Consider the following 20,179-nt stretch of genomic DNA (forward strand, 5'->3'; position numbering starts at 1 on the left):
ATAAATGGGCCTGGATGACCACCACTTACTAAATTACAGTATGCTCTTATAAACACTGTAACCAATCCACTCATATTTACTCCTACCCACGCTGATTAGATTGTAAGCTCTCCGGGGCAGGGGAACTGTAACTTGCGTAACACGTTGAGGTATCGTCAAAGCATATCATGTTATGAAGCTCCTGTGTAACCCAGTGCTGCGAGTGTTTGGTCTGGCGACTCGTGCACCCCGTCCTTGCTGTATTCCATCTACGGACCTAGGCAGACGGGACTGCCCTGTGAAGCCCATGTTAATGATATGAATTGTAAGTCTCTGCTACACGTTGTGTTTTTTACATTATATTATTTGTTACTTACCCCCCTAGTGCGCTGTCTTCTTGTTTCATTACTATTATATTCTAACAATATTTTGGGGTCGTTAGTGCTGTGCATGGAAACCAAAGCCACCTTCTCAACTCACCATTTTATTTATCGTAAAGTAAATAATAAATCTCAAAGTTGTAGCGTTGATGTGGGTCCATGAGTAGAGTCCATGTGTTCCAGGTTGTGAAACTTTTTCATAGACTGAGCTCTTCATGGATGAAATACAGAACTACATAGAGTACAGAGCTTTGGAAAATCTAGCAGGTCTCTTAATCAGTACTACTGTACTCCTTTACCAAATGTAAAACAATGTCAACATTTTAAAGGGTGCCTTGACCTGTGTTTTTCTCAAAAGGATAATATCCTTCAGTGTTTACAGTATGAACACAGTAAGCAGCGCACCATATAGTGGTCAACACCGAGACGCTGATGGATGTCACGAAAAGCCATATTTTATTTTACAGCCCCCAAATATCGTTGATTTTGGTTCCTTGACGGTTGCCTTTAATATATTATATGCAGGTGGAGTGTGTCACTAGGAGATCAACCTTATCACTTGGAATTGGAGATCTCGCTTGGCTCTGGTTACCAGTCAGCTTGATTAGCCCACACGGTTACCTACCCGCTGGTTAACCCACCTCCACACCATGTGCTGATGGAGGATCTCAGGTTCCAGCATCAGCATCTCCATGGTTACCACTGCAATGTTTTCATGGCAACAAGAGTGAAGTGTGTGGTGACTTTTGTATTTTTTTTTCCCTCTCAAGGTTTTCTGCACTGGCTTCTCTGGATTTCATGAGTCCCTCCACCCCCCTCTCCCCCTCTCCCCCCCTCTCTCTCTCCCCCAGCCTCAAGATAAGCAGTTTAACCCTCTCCATTCTGTTTGTGTGTATAAATATATTGCAGAGCTGGACGAAAATAATTACATTTCTTCTGGAAAAAATCCATCAAACATGGCTCACAGAAGCAAAAATTATTTGTGTCTCGAGAGAGACGGTAATAGAATTCACACGCACCGTGAATCACTCTTAGGAATTATAGACTTCTCTCCCCTAAATAAGCACAATTAAAAATATAGGAATTTGAAGTGAAGAGGGCCTTTGGATGTGCCATGGTTAGAATGGTAACCAATGCCCTGGAGTCCCATGGACGCCCAGGGACTCCTTGGTTCCGATCCATTAATTATGGTTCCAGTTATGTATGTTTATGTTAATTATTACTATTCTTGCCCCCTTTTATCCTGGTTTCTCCTCCCCCCCACCGCTCCCCCTATTCTCTCCTCCCCCCACCCCTCCCCCTCTTCTCTCCTCCCCTCCCCCTCTTCTCTCCTTCTCTCCTCCTCCCCCCTCTCCCCCTTTTCTCTCCTCCTCCCCCCCCTCCCCCTCTTCTCTCCTCCCGCTGTGGTCGGCAACCAACACACCGTGTGCTCAGGATCACAGGGTAGGATGCAATCAGCTCGATGTCAGTGCAGATACATTTCAGTAAATGATGTCACCACATGGCGGAATTAAAAGAAATAATTTTGCATAACGTAAAGGGCTGCAATAGCTCACAGACGCAAGATAGCCTTCGCTAACTATAAGGTTGCTGATATACTTTTCTTACAGGAAACGCACTTGAGTAAAAGGTCACACCCGAAATTCTTTGCTAAACAAGACGCACAATCATTCTTCGCCTCGGGCGAGAAAGGAGGGGTAGCTACCTTTTATAAGTTCAAATCTAACCTCCCAGCAAGAGTCAAAAAGTAAGGGAGGTTCCTTTGCTTGATTGGCATTCTGGCTGATGTACCACTCGCCCTGGCTACTCAACATATATGCCCCATATAACTGTAGGGCCCCTTATTTCGAAAGAATATTTGCTAAAATTAGTGAGGTTGCGAAAGGCCTCCTGATAATTGGGGGTGACTTCAAACAGTTGTTGATGCAAAACTTGACAGGTCAAATACCCCCAGACAACTCCCATACCCAAGTAGCCACCTGTGCTGAAGCAGGGAATGATTTAGCCACCTGTCCTGAAGCTGGGATATCATGAATACCTGACCTGTTTGGGGGGGGGGGGGCATTGAGTACCAGAGTTGAGCTCCCCTGGTCTAGGCTATTTCACCACTGGGACAGTTCGCTGCCGCAGGTAATGTATCCCCTTACTCTAAAAATCCAAACATTAACCCCTTTCCTAAAAAGCTTAACCCCCCCTAATCCCAACGCTAATCACCTACTTCAAGGCCCAAATGTCCGGCGGCTAAACAACCGTGACCAAGTATCCCTTGGCAGTTGAACGGCCGTGGCTTAAAGTCCCTTTCCGTACAGAGGGGTCCTCAGGTTATATACTGTAACACAAATATAAATAACCCCTGCAATGGTCCAACGGTGTGATGGCTCCGGTACAGCATCCCATCTTCTATCTGCAGAAGCGATGAGTCTGATCCATTCTGCAGCATGTCACTGTGCATTGCAGAGATTAGGTTTTGGGCCCACTGCTGGCAGCGTAGGGGTTAAAGCTGCAGTTCAGACTCCCGTTTTTTTTTTTTTTTTTTAGTTTTTGTTTTTTACTTCAATAGTTTCATGTGGGCAATCTCTACTTACCTAAAAAAACCGCATAGCTGCCGGTCAATTCGTTCTCCGTCTATTGATTGGCAAAGTTTGGCGACATCTTTAAATATGGGGAATGTAAATCGTTGCTATAGGAACAAGCATGCTTGTTAAAATAGAATACAAGAAAATTGTTCTTTCAAAGTTGTTTTTTTTTTTTTTTTTTTTAAAACAGAAAATGCTAAAAGTATTTTTTCTTACTACAGAACTGATTTATTAAAAAAAAACACACATGCAGGATATTGCATGAACTGCAGCTTTAAAGTGTTACGTGAGCGGTGGCAGATGTGCAGTGTGAAATAGTGGTGCGAATCTCTGTCACTGGGCAGTAAGGACACAAGGCATAAGGTAAGAGAGGTGATACAAAGTGCATTTTATTGAACATCATCTCACCTGCACTGAAGCGAAAATCCGTCAGCGAAAATTTACTTTTTTTTTTTTTTTTAATTCTTTTTAAGAATGGGGGAAAAACAGAAAGACAAACGGGGAACATTTCAAGGTGGTAAAAGTACGTCTTCCAAACCTATATTACAGATGAACATTTCACAGTTACAGAGTTACTCTGGTTCCATACAATGGTCAGTCTGAAGTGAGTGAGTGGAAAGAGGTCGTAGGTGGGGCCAGGAGACTGAGCCACCTGTGCTGAACCAGGGATATCCTGAAAACCTGACCTGTTGGGGAAGAGGGGGTGGGGTGAGGGGTGCTTGAGGACTGGTGTTGAGCACCCCTGACATGTAATTACCCCTTCAGTACTAAACCAGGGTAGCAAAGCAATGCTATGCAATTACTGCTATATTCTCCTGCACTAAATGAGTATATATGAGTTGATGGTGCATGGGAGATGAAAGCCTCATTAGTCTACTTGACCCATGCCTATTAAAAAAAAAATTGTTGACAAATCTTTTATGCTGTCTGCAGTGATCCTTGGCTATATTTGAGCACTCCTGTATATTGTAGGAAACAGTAGCTATGGTTTCCTTTCTTCGTTTAACTGCATCATAAAGAAGTGCATATCATATGTGTATATGTTGTATGTTTTAAAGATTAAATAAAAATGGGTATTATTAGGAATAATTTATTTTCAACCTTTGAGAAGGATTTTTACCTTCAAACTGTAAAGTACTGATTCGGTTATATACGTAAGGTCAAGACAGATATGCAAGAGTCTGCTAGGGCCGTGGGTTATAATGGAGCAGAGGCAATGCTGCCCGCTTGGAAAGGAACCTGCTAGTACAGGAGCGGCCAACTCCAGTCCTCCGGGGCCACCAACAGGTCAGGTTTTCAGGATATCCCTGCTTCAGCACAGGTGGGTCAATCAGTGGCTCATTCAAAGGCTGAGCCACCTGTGCTGAAGCAGGGACTGATTGAGCTGCCTTTGCCGAAGCAGGGATATCCTGAAAACCTGACCTGTTGATGGCCTTTGAGGACTGGAGTTGGCCACTCCTGTTCTAGTAGTTGCAGCAATGTAATGACTTGGACAAGCTGCACATGATTACCAATTACAGCCCCGTTTTCCAGGTTCGGTCTGCCTCCCACTTCTATTTGGTCTCCTGCAATAGTAATACCAATGTGTAGTTACACAGTGCCTCACAGTTATGTCAGTGGCCTTTGGTGTAAAACTCTGGCTACACATGTTGAGGGCTGTGGGTCATGGAGAGCTTCAAATAGGGGACAGGGACCCATTTCTACTTGTATTCCTGGGCAAACAGAGGTACAGAGACATAATGGGCCATATTGACTGAGGTGCTACTTCATAAGGCATCTTCCAGCACTGAAAGACATCTTATGACCCATAATTGTGGAAGGACTATAAGGGATCTTCCAGCGGTAGGGTATAGCACCGCTTGGCAAACATTGCCCAACGTGTTTTGATCCTAAAATTGAACGCACAATGTCGAGTATTCAAGGCCAACATGCTTCAAATAGCACCCTGCTAACACAGGCATGAATAATTACATGGAGCACTTAATGTGAGTGTCCCCCCCCACCCGCATCTCCACACAATGACACCAGCTCCAATCTACTTCTCAAATAAAAATCACGGATTTCATCTCTTAATGGCAGTCTGGTACTGCAGGGTGTTCACTGTGGGATAATGACATTTCCAGATGTGTGAAAGATCTTGAGAGGGCCAAGCTCACCCGAGGTGTACAGATGTCTTGCATCCCATCATGCCTTATTGCTTATGTTAAACATATGTATGTTGTGTCTTCCCAAGGTCCTATCCACCCATGCATAATCTTCTGGGACATTAAATGTCACGATGGAGCAACCATGTGTGTGAGTGGCATCACTGGGTAATTGAGGCATAATGACAAACGCTCCGAGCTCAGCTTGGGTACGTGGGAGGGAGGAGAACATCAGATACATTATTCTGCTATGAGAAGATCAAACCACAAACAATATTGGTAGTGATGGTGGTGAATATCAAAGCATTTACTCAAATGGACCACTTTTCTGCCAGTTCAGATAGCAAAGCGTCAATTCACAGTGGATAGAGAGATTCTTTACCCAGTGATAATGCAGCTTGTTCCTTTCCAAGAGATGTACATTGTTTTGTATCTACTGCTTTTAGGGCCACGAATTAATAGTATGGTATACAAATTGATATTGTTGGCTCTATCACGATCACATATTGTATGTGGATTATTCTAGTTTGAAGAGCAGTGTAAATGTATTTTCAAATAATCTGTCAAAACAAACAACAAAAATGTTTTCTCATGAAACACTAAAAAGGCCAACAGTGCAGCACCTTACTGGTGACAAACTTGCATGGTCTTCAACATATTTATGTCTCTATTGTGTTTCATTTGTCCTCATAAATCCCTCGGCTCAAGGGGTATGTTTTATGCCACCCGTCACCAGAGAGCATAGAATGAATGAATGCCCCATGCCGACACAGCTCTGCTACTCTCTGTTCTGCAGCAGTGACCTCTCACGAGGTTATCACAATTGGTGCTGGGAAAAGGGACCTTCGTGTGTACGTGCTGTCTTAACCTGTGAGGACAAAAACGTCTCCATAATTGAGGTTGCTAAATATTTTTCATCAAGGTGAAAAGGCATTTTATTTTAGCCTATTCATAATGTTCATTTGGGTTTGGAACATGAGGCTAGGAGACCACCGTTTGTCTTGTAACCCCTTTGCTAACAGAGCAATTTGTTGTTGACCCCATCTTGCTGTAGAGTCATGAAACAAACAACAGGTAAATGATTTGACCATTCAGGGTGTTAAAAAAAAACCCAGTGAAATAAGAAAAACTTGGCAATGTCAAATTAAATAGAGTAGAAATATATGGTACAAAACCAACATATTAGTCATCGTTTTTTATGAATACGACGAAAGCACCAATATTAATTATGGGTGTAATTCTGTTATTCCATTCTGCACGTGCTTTGCAGCCACAGTAATTTGTACGTATAGAAGGCTTCCATTAAGTAATGGCCATTTGGGCTAAACCATCTCAGACCGTAAGTGCATATATTAACACACTTATCTTCTTGGTGTAGACATGGTCTTTTATTGTCTTTGTAATAATATGATTTTCTCATGGCTATTGCAGCCTAACAAATCATGAATAAAGTCTTACGAGTATCGTCTTGAGATTAGAAAGTGGTCACACTGTGTCCCTACTGACAAACAACCAGAAATGCACAGGCTTCATAAGACAAGACCAGGAAAAATACAACATCAAAGAAAATACAGTACTTGGTTCTGCAGTAAAGTATTTGGCACCAGCCTTAGCACAGTATCAGAGAAGGAAGGGGAAATGAGGAAAGGGTTGAAAAGGACAAGAACAAGCAAAAGCCGACACTGGCGCTATGGGACGAGAGATGAGAGAGGGATGGTGACTTCCTTCCAGCTGGAAATAAATAATTATCAAACTGTATAAAAATCCATTAGATAAAACACAACGAAGGCTTGTACAATACCAATTGTTACTTCTGAAATGGAAATCAACCCCAACACTCGGAATTATCTCACATTTAACAAGGTGTATGAAAACTGCTGGGAGTTATAAGTAACTTGTATTTCACCTGTAAAGTCTATAATTTGGGTGAGGGACATCCCTTTTACATCATACTTGCTCAAAAGATGTTAGTGACATATTCACAAATCAGTAACCAGGGTCTTCTCTAAAGACACCGTGTATAAAAGAGCAAGAGAAGGACACAGCTCAAATAGAACAGCGTTTTGCTATTGCCATTTAGCACAAAAAGGAGTGCTAGGTCAATTAGCTCAACTACAAGTATGGTCTTGATGCCTACCACTGTAATATATGATCTCTCAAGTGCCAGGCAGCCCAACAACACATTGTTGTACGAAATGTGGCAGCAAATAGGTTCAATTTAATATTTTTCTGGCTGCTCTCATATTGGTTGAAAGGACTGGGAGAAAAATCAAGGCCAACAGAAAGATCTCCGAAGGGTTAAGGTGCAGAATGACTTCAATGTTAGAAGTGCCGCAAATCACTAGTTTTGAGTGTTTTTATCACCATACATTTTAAGTCCCAGCAGGAGGGCTGCAAGAAAAACATTTTAGGCCCCAAATATCATGTAAACGAACAATTGCTGTTTTCCATCCTAACCTGGCTCACACTCTTACTCGGCCTCCTCTAATAATAAGTTGCACTTGAGGTTTTCAGTTGCATATTTTGGCCAAAGCACGACAAGCTAATCGGTCACGATTTACCCTAATCTGCTGGGTCAGCTTCTCATGCGCTGCCAAAATATGGCAACTAAAACCTCAAGTTCAACTTCTTAGATTTAATGTATAATCATATGGAGTATGTATGAGCTAGGTTATGACAGAGAGTGGAAACTCTTTTTGCTCAATCACCAAGTTGAGTTTCCCAAAGACCATCTGAAGAATGAAGCATTCAGCTGGAACTGGCCTCTTTCTGTCTTCAATGGTAACTCACGCTCTCTGCACTTCCAACCTGTTTGAAAGAAGTATCCCGGGCAGCCTGCCTTAGTAATCCTTTACATGGCAGCCACTATCTCTTTAAAGTAGCATTGCATGTTTAGTTGTAAGCAGAAAATGAATGAGCTCAACATAGCAAGTTACAATCTGTACTCATTCCACAGGCGATATTGGGTAAAGTAAATATTGATCTAAAAACTCCCCAATTCTCTAGAACCCCCACTATCTTTCTTAGCCACATGTTTTTATTCTTCCTCTCTAAGTACAAGTTACTGCACAGGTATCTAGAGGGATAGTTAACCAATGTCTGGTCCACTCCTCTATCAACCTTTACCTTTTACTTAGAACAGAGAATAGAAGAGAGAAGTGTGTTTGTGCCATGTTCTGTTTCTAGGTTCCCCATTCATTTTGTCAGGGGTTATTATATTTTGTTCTAGTTGTAGGTTAAAAAAAAACAAATGCAGTGATTTCAGTTCAAGTATCATTTCAGTATACAGACAAAAAAAAAAAAAATACTTACCCTTTCAAGGTAATAAACATGCTATGCTACTTTAAATCCACTTACACAGGGTACGTTCTTTACACACTTTATCCCATATATGCAGATTATCCATTTTTCTAATCCTCCCCCACTCACCTCTCTTCCACCGCACAAAAAAAAAAAAAAAGACACATCAAACAGCAATTCTGGATTTAGTCCTCATGTAACATGAAGTCAAAATCACTTTTTTTTTTTTTTTTTACCCTGTTACGAGAAGTTATTTGTGACCAATATACACATAAAAATAACAAACGAGCAGCTCTTCTGTGTGTCTGTTGCGAACACGCGGCTCTGTACAAAAGGTAGTTGCTGAAATCTGACCCACAGCCCAGTGTAGCCAAATATCCACCTGTCCTGGAATTCCAGATGCCCAAAGTTTGCAGAAAGTGTTCCTTTCCAGTAACACATGAAACACCCTCTTTATTACCTGTCAAGTTAGGGAGTGAAGGGGAGGGAGGGGGCTTCCAGGAGGTATAAATGCGTTGATGTTTTTTTTGTGTTTTTTTTTTAACTTTATTACAAAATTGCAAGGTTTTTACCTTTGTCCATGAAGCAGCCTGTTGCATTTTTAATGAGGGCTATGAAAAAAAAAGAAGGGTGTTGGGGAGGGGGGAGGGGAAATCACTATTATTTAGCATTATTCCCTGCAGCTTTCATTCTATGTACATCCATGGTTGCAGTGGGGTGAGAGGAGCAGAGTAGAATGGCACCAACCACATTGCTGGTTGAAGGACAAGTAATGCATTGCATCGCTGTTTCCTCCAGCACAAAGGGGTCTTCTTTTGTATGGCGTGCAGGCACCGTCTTGGCAGAGGAAGAGTAATCTTCAAGGCGGAGATGCAGAATCACAACTTACTGGGGGAACCCAAGGCAGTGTGGCAAGGGACAGCAATACAAGATCAGGCTTACAATACTGATAAGGGGTGGCGAGGAGCCATTCCTGCTTTGGAAAGGACTGCACTTGCTCCTTCGCTCTTCATATACCTTTATATCCTCTGTGAAAAGAGAAACAGAGAGAGTGTCTAAGAAGACAGCAGGACAGAGGGGGGATGCAGGAGATGCATCAAATGTCTTATGAGTTATGATGAAAGACTGAAGGATCTCAACATATACATTTTGGAATGAGAGAGGGACTATAACAGCCACAAGTGGATGTAGAAAGACATGATTGATGTTTTTTTCTCTCGCACGGACCAAGTTATCAGTGAATTACATATAGTTACTTCAACCTATGCTGAAGTTAGACATCAGTTAGTTATCCTATACTTGTATTTACAGTATATTGATCCAGAGGAAGGCAAACACAAAACCCCAGTGAAACATCATCCAATGATTTCTCATAAGGGGAAAAATAGATTCCTTTCTAACTCCAAATATTGGCAATCGAATTACTCCCTGGATCAACATCCTTCCCATGTTTACTTATTTGGTATATCCCTGTATAGCTTTCCTTTCTAAAAAGATCTCCAACGTTCTTTCAAAGAAATCTATTGTATCTGCCATCACAGTCTCCATGGGTAATGAATCCCACATTTTAATTGCCCTTACTGTAAAGAACCCTTTCCTTTGTTGATGAAATTCCCTTTCCTCCAACCTTAAGGGACAACTGCGTTTGCACTTCTCTTGAGACGAATACTCCCTTTAAAAGCTCTTTGTATTGTCCCCGAATATATTTGAATATAATTATCATATCCTCACTTAGATGCCTCTTTTTTTTAAATGTAAACAAATCTAATTTAGCTAGCCTCTCCTCATATGTTAGATTACCCATCCCCCTTTATTAATAAGGTGGCTCTTCTCTGCACTGTTTCTAGTTTTATAATGTCATTTTTATGGAGTGGTGCCCCAAACTGTTCTCCAAATTCAAGGTGTGGTCTTATAAATGCTTTATACAGTGCATAATTATGCTTACTTCCCTTCCATCCATAGCCCATTGGCGGCTGAGCGTTTAAATGACCACTAGCTGCTTTTTTATGGTTCAGTGCTAGTTCACAGACACATTTACTATTCTTCAGCTACAATGTGTTTTGAAGCCAGTTTTGCACACAAGAGATGACTATCTTCAAAAATGACACCCTTTGTTCTAATTGGCATTTCAGTTACTCCTGATTCTGTTTCATAGTCAGCTGTTTTCCAGTGCATGGTCGAGACTCGAGAACACGAGAATCTTTGCCGCTTGTGATACTTTGCACATCATGGACATGGTCAACAAGAAAGCATGGCAGAGATGTTATTGCAATTTAGGTTATACCCCCCTAAGAATTGGGGGATATATGACAGCTGTTTGAAGCAGGTGCCTGTACAGCAGCATCCATGAAGAACTGGCCTGTTTGTCGAATAACAATATACCTACACACTGGAGCTATGCAGATCTTTGTCCACAAGGAGTCACTCTCTCTTCAGCTTCTGTCTTTGGGATGATCCTGGAATAATGTCTGTGCGGATTGTCTCTATCTATCTGAGATATATATATATATATTATATATATAAAACGGAAATCGCCGTGTTAGTCCAGTTGCGATAGTGCAGAATAAATGAGTTCTTCAGTATTAGGTGATACCTTTTTTTTTTGGACTAACAATTTATGTCATAGGACAAGCTTTCGAGAGTTTTCCTCTCTTCCTCATACATATATATAACCCTGCCTTTCACCATTATCACCTAGCATACAGTGCTTCCACTGCAGCAAGGGATTCTGGGAAATGACATGCAAATGAGCACACCGTCCGCTTTTGCCTGAAATCCACTTTTACATGGAACCGTTATAAGCTAATGCTCACTGTTAACACAGCTTAACACAGTGTTAACAGCGAGCATTCGCGTATAAGGGTTCCATGTAAAATGGATTTCAGGCAAAAGCTGTCATGGTGTGCTCATTTGCATGTCGTTTCCCAGAATTCCTTGTTGCAGTGGAAGCACTGTATGCTAGGTGATAATGGTTGAAAGGCAGGGTTGCACAGCTGTCTAAGACATGTGAATGTGCTCCCAAGTGATCTTTTTATTTGAGATATATATACACACACACACACACACACACACACACACACACACACACACACACACACACACACACACACACACACACACGTACTTGACACTCACACAACCAAACGGAAGTGCAAAAAAACTTAATAAGCTTGTGATTAATAAAACTTGAGTAGTGACCACAACACCAAACATAACATTCGGAGCCATATTTCTTGCAAGAACTGAGAAATCTAATTACACTCAACACCGGACTTTTTTTGGAGCTTCATAGTATAAGCTTTTTTTTTGGCTGTGAATTTATTCCTATTTAGCAAAGTCACAGGGGCTGTTTTTTTGTGTTTTCTACTTTGGTTTTTTTTTGCATAGGTTTTTAGACTGTAGCACCAGATCTTTGATATTGATCGCATGTGCGTCAAAAAGCCGGCACACCAAATGGCACGCAAGGACATTACGTCATCACGGAGCGCAGCTACCAACTGATTTGAGCGCCGGCTATCGCAGAGAACTCCAGGCAGGGCGGTGTGTTCCTGGTATCGTTGGAAATCGTTTCATACCATCACCAAGCCCAGGACATCCTGCAAACAACGTGGTTCAATACCATCTTGGGACCGAGGATTTATTCCAGCACCTGTTGCAGTTACCGGATGGTGGTGATTATATCACAATATGCTTTTAAAACTTGTACCCTTGTGAGTGCATTTTTTATCCCCCCCTCCCCTTAATAAATTTACGTTTTTACGCTATGGGGTGTGCGCTCTCTCCTCTCTTTCATACATATATATATATATATGGTTTAACATTAACAGACAAACCAGAACTAATGCACATAACATACACCAGGACATGCTGGGAGTGACTGTAACATGCAGGATCACAGGTCGTTTCATTTACTTACCGCAGTTCCAACAAAATCTGCAATACAAAAAAAGAAACAGTTTTAAGTGTTTACTTTCCTAACCCTCTTCTACAGAATAATTGCCTATTTTCGCCTAATTATTGTGAGCCTCAGTATTCTGGAGAAGAGTAAGAGAAGCTAACAAGCCCGTGGTCCAATGTGTCAACCTTGCTGGTTTTTGAACAAAATGCGATTGGCAGATGGATATTCGCAGGCGGTTTGGACAGAAAAACATGTGGGCGACGGCTCTTGAAACTGCCATTTTCCCCTTGCGCAAATGTGAAGACCAGGGGCGGCCAAACTCCAGTCTTCAAGGGCCACGAACAGGTCATGTTAAGGATATTCCTGCTTCAGGACACGCGGCTCCGGTTTGAAAGCTTGTAACATATCTACTTGTTGGAACCAATAAAAGGTACCATACCCCCTACTCCCTCCTTTGTTACTACAGGGAAGAAAGGATCAAGACCCAGATACATCAAGCAGTGCTAAGGAAAATTTGAGATGTTATCTCCAAAAATTAGTACATTTTTGGTCAACTTGCATGCAAGATGACCTAAAATGTTCTAATTTTGGAGATAACATCTCCATTTGTCCTTAGCACTGCTTGATGTATTTGGACCCAACATGGCTAACCACCCATGTTTGAGAGTGCCCTCAAATTGTCAGAGTTCATTTGCAAAGCAGGAACATGTTCAGGTGAAGGTTAATTGTCCATTGGCAGAGACACATCGTGCTTACTGGTCCATATAGTTTTATGCAAATATGCATGCATCATTTTTAACAGCTTTCCTAACACTTTCACAAACACATATCGGCAACATTCTCCCAAAGATCAGGTGAAAGATGTCGTGTAAGAAACCGGTGGTTGATGTCTTATTGGCCAAGTGTCTGACCTTCAACATTTGTTTGACCAGCCATGAATCTGCAGAATTCGCTGTGAAAGGAAATGTGTGTAAATGTTTTGTACATCTTTGCAAATGACACAGGATAGGGGGGGGGGGGGGGGAATACAAGGAGCTGTGTATATATACATACTTAGTTAGGTTATGGTGGGTAAAAAAAAAGTGACAAAAACCCTCCACAGCAAAGCATATAGCAAATGGAAATATTACTGTCTGCTCATTTGCATGTCTTAGACAGGTCTGCAACCCCGCCTTTCACCATTATCACCCAGCACACAGCACTTCCACTGCAGCAAGGGATTCTGGGAAATGACATGCAAATGAGCACACAGTGCTTCAAAACCATTCAACATATATATATCTATATATATATATATATATGTTATATATATATATATATATCTATATATATATATATATATATATATATATATATATATATATATATATATATATATATATATATGCTCTGAACAACATTTATTTGAACTGAGCTGAAATTTTTCCCTGACATGCAGAAGTGGCTTCATCTCACAGTGAACATGGGTCCAATTCTCCAACACTAATACGCTCTTACCTTTGCTCTCTGCTTTGAGCTCCTCATGTAGCAAGTCATTCTGTCTGTTTCCCAGGACAAATGCCAGGAAGGAGAGGATGAGGGCGTTCAGGATTCCGATGATCGCCAGTATGTAGGCCCAGCGTACCGAACAGTCACCGAGAGAATACTTCCCAGTCTTGTCTCCACACAAGTCCCTGATGGTCTCGGAATCCCACCCATCCGGAAATATCATGCAGGCCAGCACCAGGCATACAGCTGGCCAGACAAACAGAAAGACAGACGACGTTACTACCAGCCAGGTCACTGTATTGTATTATCTTGACTTGTACTTATCTATACAGCGCCAGCCACGTATGCCGTGCTTATGTACAAGACATTATGCAGAAAACAAGAATAGGAATGGAGATAAGGGCATACAACACATAAACACTGGAGGATAAGCGTTCCCTGCTCTGAACAGTTTATTAATATTATATTTTATTTATACGGGCTGACATATTCCAAAGCGAGTAGGAATAGCAATGTAGGGGTAAGAAGATAAAAACACAAAATACATACAACTTGAAGCTGCAGACCAAGCAATATGCTACGTGTGTTTTTTTTAAATAAATCCGTTCTAGACTATGAGAAAATACTTGTAGCATTTTTTTCTCCATTTTTAATATATTATAATGTAACAAACTTTTTTGTTTCTATAGCAACCATTTACAAAGTCACATCCCCTTCCTCTTTTGAAACAGTCTGTGGCACAGCCCATTTGAGCCCTGCCCTCTCTCTAGCAGTGCACCAATTGTATCTAGTGACTGCCTGGTCACATGTTCTTCCCCACAGAACTTTGTTCCACTGATTGCAGAATACACCTCTGCAGTCATTTAGTGAACCCCCCAAGTCGAATCTTTGTGGAGCAATCGGCAACTTAGCTAATTACTTATCATTGTGAGGATTGGATTAATGCATATATTAAATGGGAAAAAAATGGCAGCTTGGACTGCTGCTTTAAAACACAGTCAAATAATAATATGGTCCCTGCTCCAAGAAGCTTACAATCTAAAAGGAATGTGAGAGCGACACAAGGATAGGTGGGGGTATATGGCCTCTCTGCATGGTACTAACCGTAGGCTTGTTGGGGTGGCAGGTTAGGCCTCTGCACAGAGATGGGTTTTGATAGGAACTTTTGATAGTGTGAATGGTGGGGGAGAGTCTGATGGTGCGAGTCCAGAGTCTGCAGTTGGGGGGCAGCTCTGGAGGTGGGAATGAGAGGAGGTAGTAGAGGAGGAGGAGAGCTTAAGTCGATGAGCCCCTGGAGGTGGGAATGAGAGGAGGTAATGGAGGAGGAGAGGGGTAAGTCGATGAGCTGAGCAGAGACTGTAGGTGGTACTTGGGGAGAATCTATATGGTGTGTTGGAAGACATACAGAGACAGAAGTAGTACATAGAAGTGCAAATAATGGGAGGTTTAATCAAAAATACTTCTTCAAAACTCAAAAGGAACTAAACCTGGAGGGCGAGAACCACATGTGGAAGGCGAGATCCACAAGTGGAAGGCGCCATTAGAATGTTCTAAGGTTCTAAGCTTCAAAACAGCTATACACTATAATTTAATCAATTAATGACTCTCATGTTGGCCCACTAAAAGGTATCACAACGTGCAACCAATCTCTGTGTCAATCACGTTTTTACATATGGTTTGGACTGCTCAGCCATACACTGTATTATTATTTGTGATTTACTTTTCATCCATTTTCTTTTATGAAGAATCTGCCTCGGATCGGCTGCTTCCTTCTCTCGGGAAATGGTTTTGGACCAGTTCTCCCATCTCTAATATTGCAGGAAGTTCCTTTTCTAGGCACATGAGATACAAACTGACTGTCCTGGAACCAGTTCTGTAGTTTCCCCAACTCTGAGACAGTCATCACTCCTCAGTGTAATATTGCAACAATGTTACTTTCCCATTGCTTCCAGCCTGTTGCCTTGGCAACCCACCTCTGCTCAAACCTCTGTTGGTTTGGCTTTCCTCCCCTGCTAGGTTTTGTTAATAGGAATAGTCCTTTGTTTGTTCCTGCCTGGACAGGAAAGCATGCTTTCTTTGGAGCCAGCAGCCACTAGGATCAGTCTGTTCCCATCTCCTGGTAGAAAGTATCTTAATTGACCTTTCCCTCACTTATGCCACATACCCCAGTTCCCCGCCTTTGTTGTTAATGTTTGCCTTTACAATAAAAGAACAAAAAGAAAGAAGGACTCAGTGTGCATCTAAGGGGAGTGAGTTAGCTACCTGCCTCTACCACTTGCCACCGTGTGCAGGAGGCAGAATACTGATCCTTTGCATTGAACCCAAGACCTAATATGACATAACGTCTTATTATCTACCATACGCATTCATTTAACATAAGGCTAAATCCTATAGGAATCTATATGGGTTGTTAGACCTTCCCGTCTTAAGGCTTCAAATACATCATGTCCTAGAAACTGAAAGCAATGAAACAAATGGTAAAACATCCCGGGAGTTATAAATAGTTATCTTACTGGTTAATAGTGAGAGCTTTCTCAGTGTCTATTGTGTTGGATTCTGAGGCCTTCAGCTTATACACAGACCTATACTTTTCCCTTCCATTTGCAGATAAACCAAACACTGAACAAATCTCTATCTGGCCCTTGGGTGTATTCAGCCACATTTTCTTTCATCCGTTTGTAGTTTTCTGGATATGCACATACCACATGTATTAATTATCTGAAACTATAAGGCTACATTTGAAACCTTTGTCCATTCTCCCAGGTACAAGTCAAAGACTTTCTAAGTGCCTTCCATTATTAGTATGGCGAATGGAAGGCAAGTGTATTGGAGGTTTTAATATCCTGGGTGAAGTTTAGTGAGCAGAGAGCAGGGTATACTGGTGTCACCGACTCATAATCTCAGCAAACTAACTTAAATTACACTGCCAAGGACAGCCCCGGCCAGAACCAAAGTGTACAAACGGCAGTGACATGTTTCATGGGTGGAATCTGTGGGGTTGCTGCCCTTGTTTAACAAAATCCAACACCTAAACGTACAACTTAAACCATTTATTAAAGTTAGTTTGTAAACGTGCGGGGGCTAAGATTTGGGAGGGGTTTGATTTACTTTGGCTCCTTTTTGTGTGATGCCGGTACCACAATCAGAGCGCCCACCCACCTATATTACCTTTACTGGCGCCACTAAGGACATGGGATAATGTTTGAGGAAACAATTACCGTATTTGCCTGATCACACACACATACACACCACACACCACACACCACACACCACACACCACACACCACACACCACACACCACACACCACACACCACACACCACACACCACACACCACACACCACACACACACCACACACACACCAAACACACACACTCCATGTCTCTCTCTCTCTGGCTTTTGCTTTCTCTGTATGTCTCTCTCTCTCTGTGTCTCTCTCTGTATCTATCTCTCTGTCTCTCCCTGTATCTATCTCTCTGTCTCTCTCTCTCTCTCTGTGTCTATCTCTCTGTCTCTCCCTGTATCTATCTCTCTGTCTCTCCCTGTATCTATCTCTCTGTCTCTCCCTGTATCTATCTCTCTGTCTCTCCCTGTATCTATCTCTCTGTCTCTCTCTATCTGTGTAATTTCCGAATTTCCGAACATGGTTACATTTGTTTAAGGAAGATGATATGATTGTTAGCTCCGTTAAATGACTTAACATGATTCATATCAAGTTAAGCCTAAGTGCATATCCACTAAAAGCCATTACGGTTAATGCAGGGAGTTAACTTCAAGCCTAAAGGTGGGACAATAAGAGAGACGGGAAACCCCTTATATTTCAAGGCCTGGATGACTAAGAAATATTTAATGTGACGTTATTGGCAGATAACACAATGTTTGTTACAGTAACGGGATGTTAACCTGTTGAGTGCCCAATGACGTAGTCGCTACGTCATAAACCACTTGCTCATTTTTGTAGGAGAGAACCCATTCTGCCCCCCGAACGTGATCTTACCGGGATAGGCACGGAAGAGGACTCCTTCCCCTCCGACGTGCAAAGGGTTAAGCCTATGCTAGTGGGATGTATTTTGTTGTTTATGCATATACTGCGGAAGCGCGTTAACCGCAGGGAAAATAAAATGTGTTCTTGTTTCAGGTAACATCACGTTATGAGCCCTGACTTAAAGAGGCAATCCACGCGGGCGATTTTTTAACATGGGAAAGAAGCAGAGGGTCTCCAGAGCTGAACACCACTCATTTCAGCCCCGGTAACCCCCTGCTTTCAGAGTAGGGTTGCCAGGTGTCTGGTATTGAACTGGACTGTCCTGTATTTGGATTCCCTGTCCAGTAAGAAATGAGAGGTACTGTAATACTGGACATGTATGTGTCCGGTATTACCTCCCTGGACATAGTGACCTGACGCACCTTTCACCATTGAGTCCAGTATTTTTGGAGAAGCCGCCTGGCAACCCTATTGCAGAGATACAGACCTCAGTAATAGGTGCTGGTATCCGCTCTGCTTGGCTATCAGGGGGTCACGTAATGGCAGTGTTTCCAAGCTCCGGCGCCCTGCGGACCAATCGGAAGACATGATGTCATCCTGCGCGGCTTCCTATTGGCCCACATGAGGCGGGGAGCTTTAAAAAGCAGAGAGATACCGATACCCCCTTCGGAGGTCTGTGTCTCCGGAAGCAGGGGGTCTCCGGAGTAGAAACGAATGGGGTTAAGCTCCGCAGACCCTCCCTGCTTCAATCCAGTGTCAAAAAATATACAAATACAAATAATTGCTCCTGGAGCTTTGTGGATTTCGATTCCTTACAAAATGTTGATTATTTGGTCTGTTATCAGGGACCTTGCCTTTAAAATGCGCTGTCACTGTCCCCAACAATATTTGTCACCATTCTTAAGGGGCAGTCAAGCAAATTCAAGACTTGTCTTTTTTTTCACAGATCCCTTCACTTCCATGCTATCCCCAAAGAGGCATTTTCCAAGTTAAAGAGCTGCTAGGAGAAGGACTCTGGTGCTAAAACGGGAAGGAGGTGGACTCCTGGGAGATGTCGGAGAACACTTCCTCAGTGAAAGTGTAGCGGGGGTCTCCCCACAGAGCTGGTGGTGCAAACACAGTAAAGGAATTTACAATGACTGTTCTAGATGAAGCGCAGCAGAAACAAACAGGAGTTCAAATAAGGTCTGCAGCTATACAGAGAGCATGGGAAATGGATATTCTGAGTGCTTATCAAATGATATATTTCTGTGCTCCATTTATTTCATTTATTTATTTATTTATATATATATATTTATTTTTATATATTTATTTATTTATATATATATATATATATATATATATATATATATATATATATATATATATATATATATAATTCACACTGATACACATACACACTCTTTCATCACTTGCTTTCAGGAACCTTTTGACACCTCCAGCCATAAAACACATCCACACCGGGGGAAGGACTAGCACAGATAACATTCCAATAGACACTGTTTATAGTATAGCTTTTGCTTGCTTCATTCATTGTAACATCGCCGGAAGAAGAGATCAGTGTATCTCGAAAGCTCGCACAAATAAAAGCATTTCGTTAGCCACAGAACGGTATCATCTATTTATTTTTTGATTATTGAAGCTCGGCTAACACGGTACTGATACATATATATATATATATATATATAGATATAGATATATATATATATATATATAGATATAGATATAGATATAGATATAGATATATATAGGTAGATGTAGAAAAAAAAGGTTTCAAGACGACGCAAAGACCATGTTGTTTGCTTGACTTTTGGAAAACTCAATAAAAAATTTAAGTTGAAAAAAAAATAGCTTTTAATAGAAATGCTATTTATTCTGTTCACTGTGTTAAGTGCCACCAGCTTGCTAGGAAAACATATCTTTAGAAACCCCTATGTGAAGTGAAAAATGGTATAAGGTCGAACCATCCCACAATGGGACTGGGAGCGTTATCTGGATAAACTAAGACCGAGTAATAGCCTAATATATCTCTGTTATTATATCTCGGTTCCCTGCAATTCTAATTATATTCTACAGGGGGAAAGCTTAGATCTGCATTTCAAACAGTCACACAACACAATGTTGTTAAGTGGGATTCAAAATCTGTATGCTTCCTGCCCAGCAGACCTTAGCATAAAACCCCTTAAGTGCCGAAGAGGCCAGAAATGCCTTTCAACATTGAGATTTTAGTTAAAACTCAATTGTGCCACTGTAAATTACGAGCCAATATTAGGTTTAATGAAAAACTTGCTCCCATGCCGCCCAGAAGGACTTTCAAACGCTTTCAATTTTAACATCCGCTGCTTTCAAGACACATTCTATTTACCTGTAATACATCTCTCTTAACTTTGGGTACCAATGGGACGCTTTACGTAATGTATTTGAAAATT

At 41.6% G+C, this 20,179-nt stretch overlaps 1 protein-coding gene and 1 long non-coding RNA gene across 2 annotated transcripts; one reads left to right on the forward strand and one right to left on the reverse strand.

Moving 5' to 3' along the window:
- Positions 1–3,146: 3,146 nt before the first annotated feature.
- Positions 3,147–18,962, forward strand: LOC142468165 (uncharacterized). Its single transcript, XR_012788592.1, has 3 exons — positions 3,147–3,298; positions 13,830–14,055; positions 18,697–18,962. It is a non-coding gene; the product is annotated as an uncharacterized LOC142468165 (long non-coding RNA).
- LHFPL4 (LHFPL tetraspan subfamily member 4) lies at positions 4,350–14,311 on the reverse strand. The gene is made up of 3 exons (XM_075574368.1): positions 13,775–14,311; positions 12,296–12,312; positions 4,350–9,407 (listed from the first exon to the last, which is right to left on the reverse strand). Exons 1-3 carry the CDS (start codon positions 13,986–13,988, stop codon positions 9,399–9,401), a joined length of 240 nt encoding a protein of 79 aa, XP_075430483.1. The 5' UTR covers positions 13,989–14,311; the 3' UTR covers positions 4,350–9,398.
- Positions 18,963–20,179: the final 1,217 nt, after the last annotated feature.

The sequence above is a fragment of the Ascaphus truei genome, chromosome 17 (assembly GCF_040206685.1).
Source record: "Ascaphus truei isolate aAscTru1 chromosome 17, aAscTru1.hap1, whole genome shotgun sequence".
Taxonomy (NCBI): Eukaryota; Metazoa; Chordata; class Amphibia; order Anura; family Ascaphidae; genus Ascaphus; species Ascaphus truei.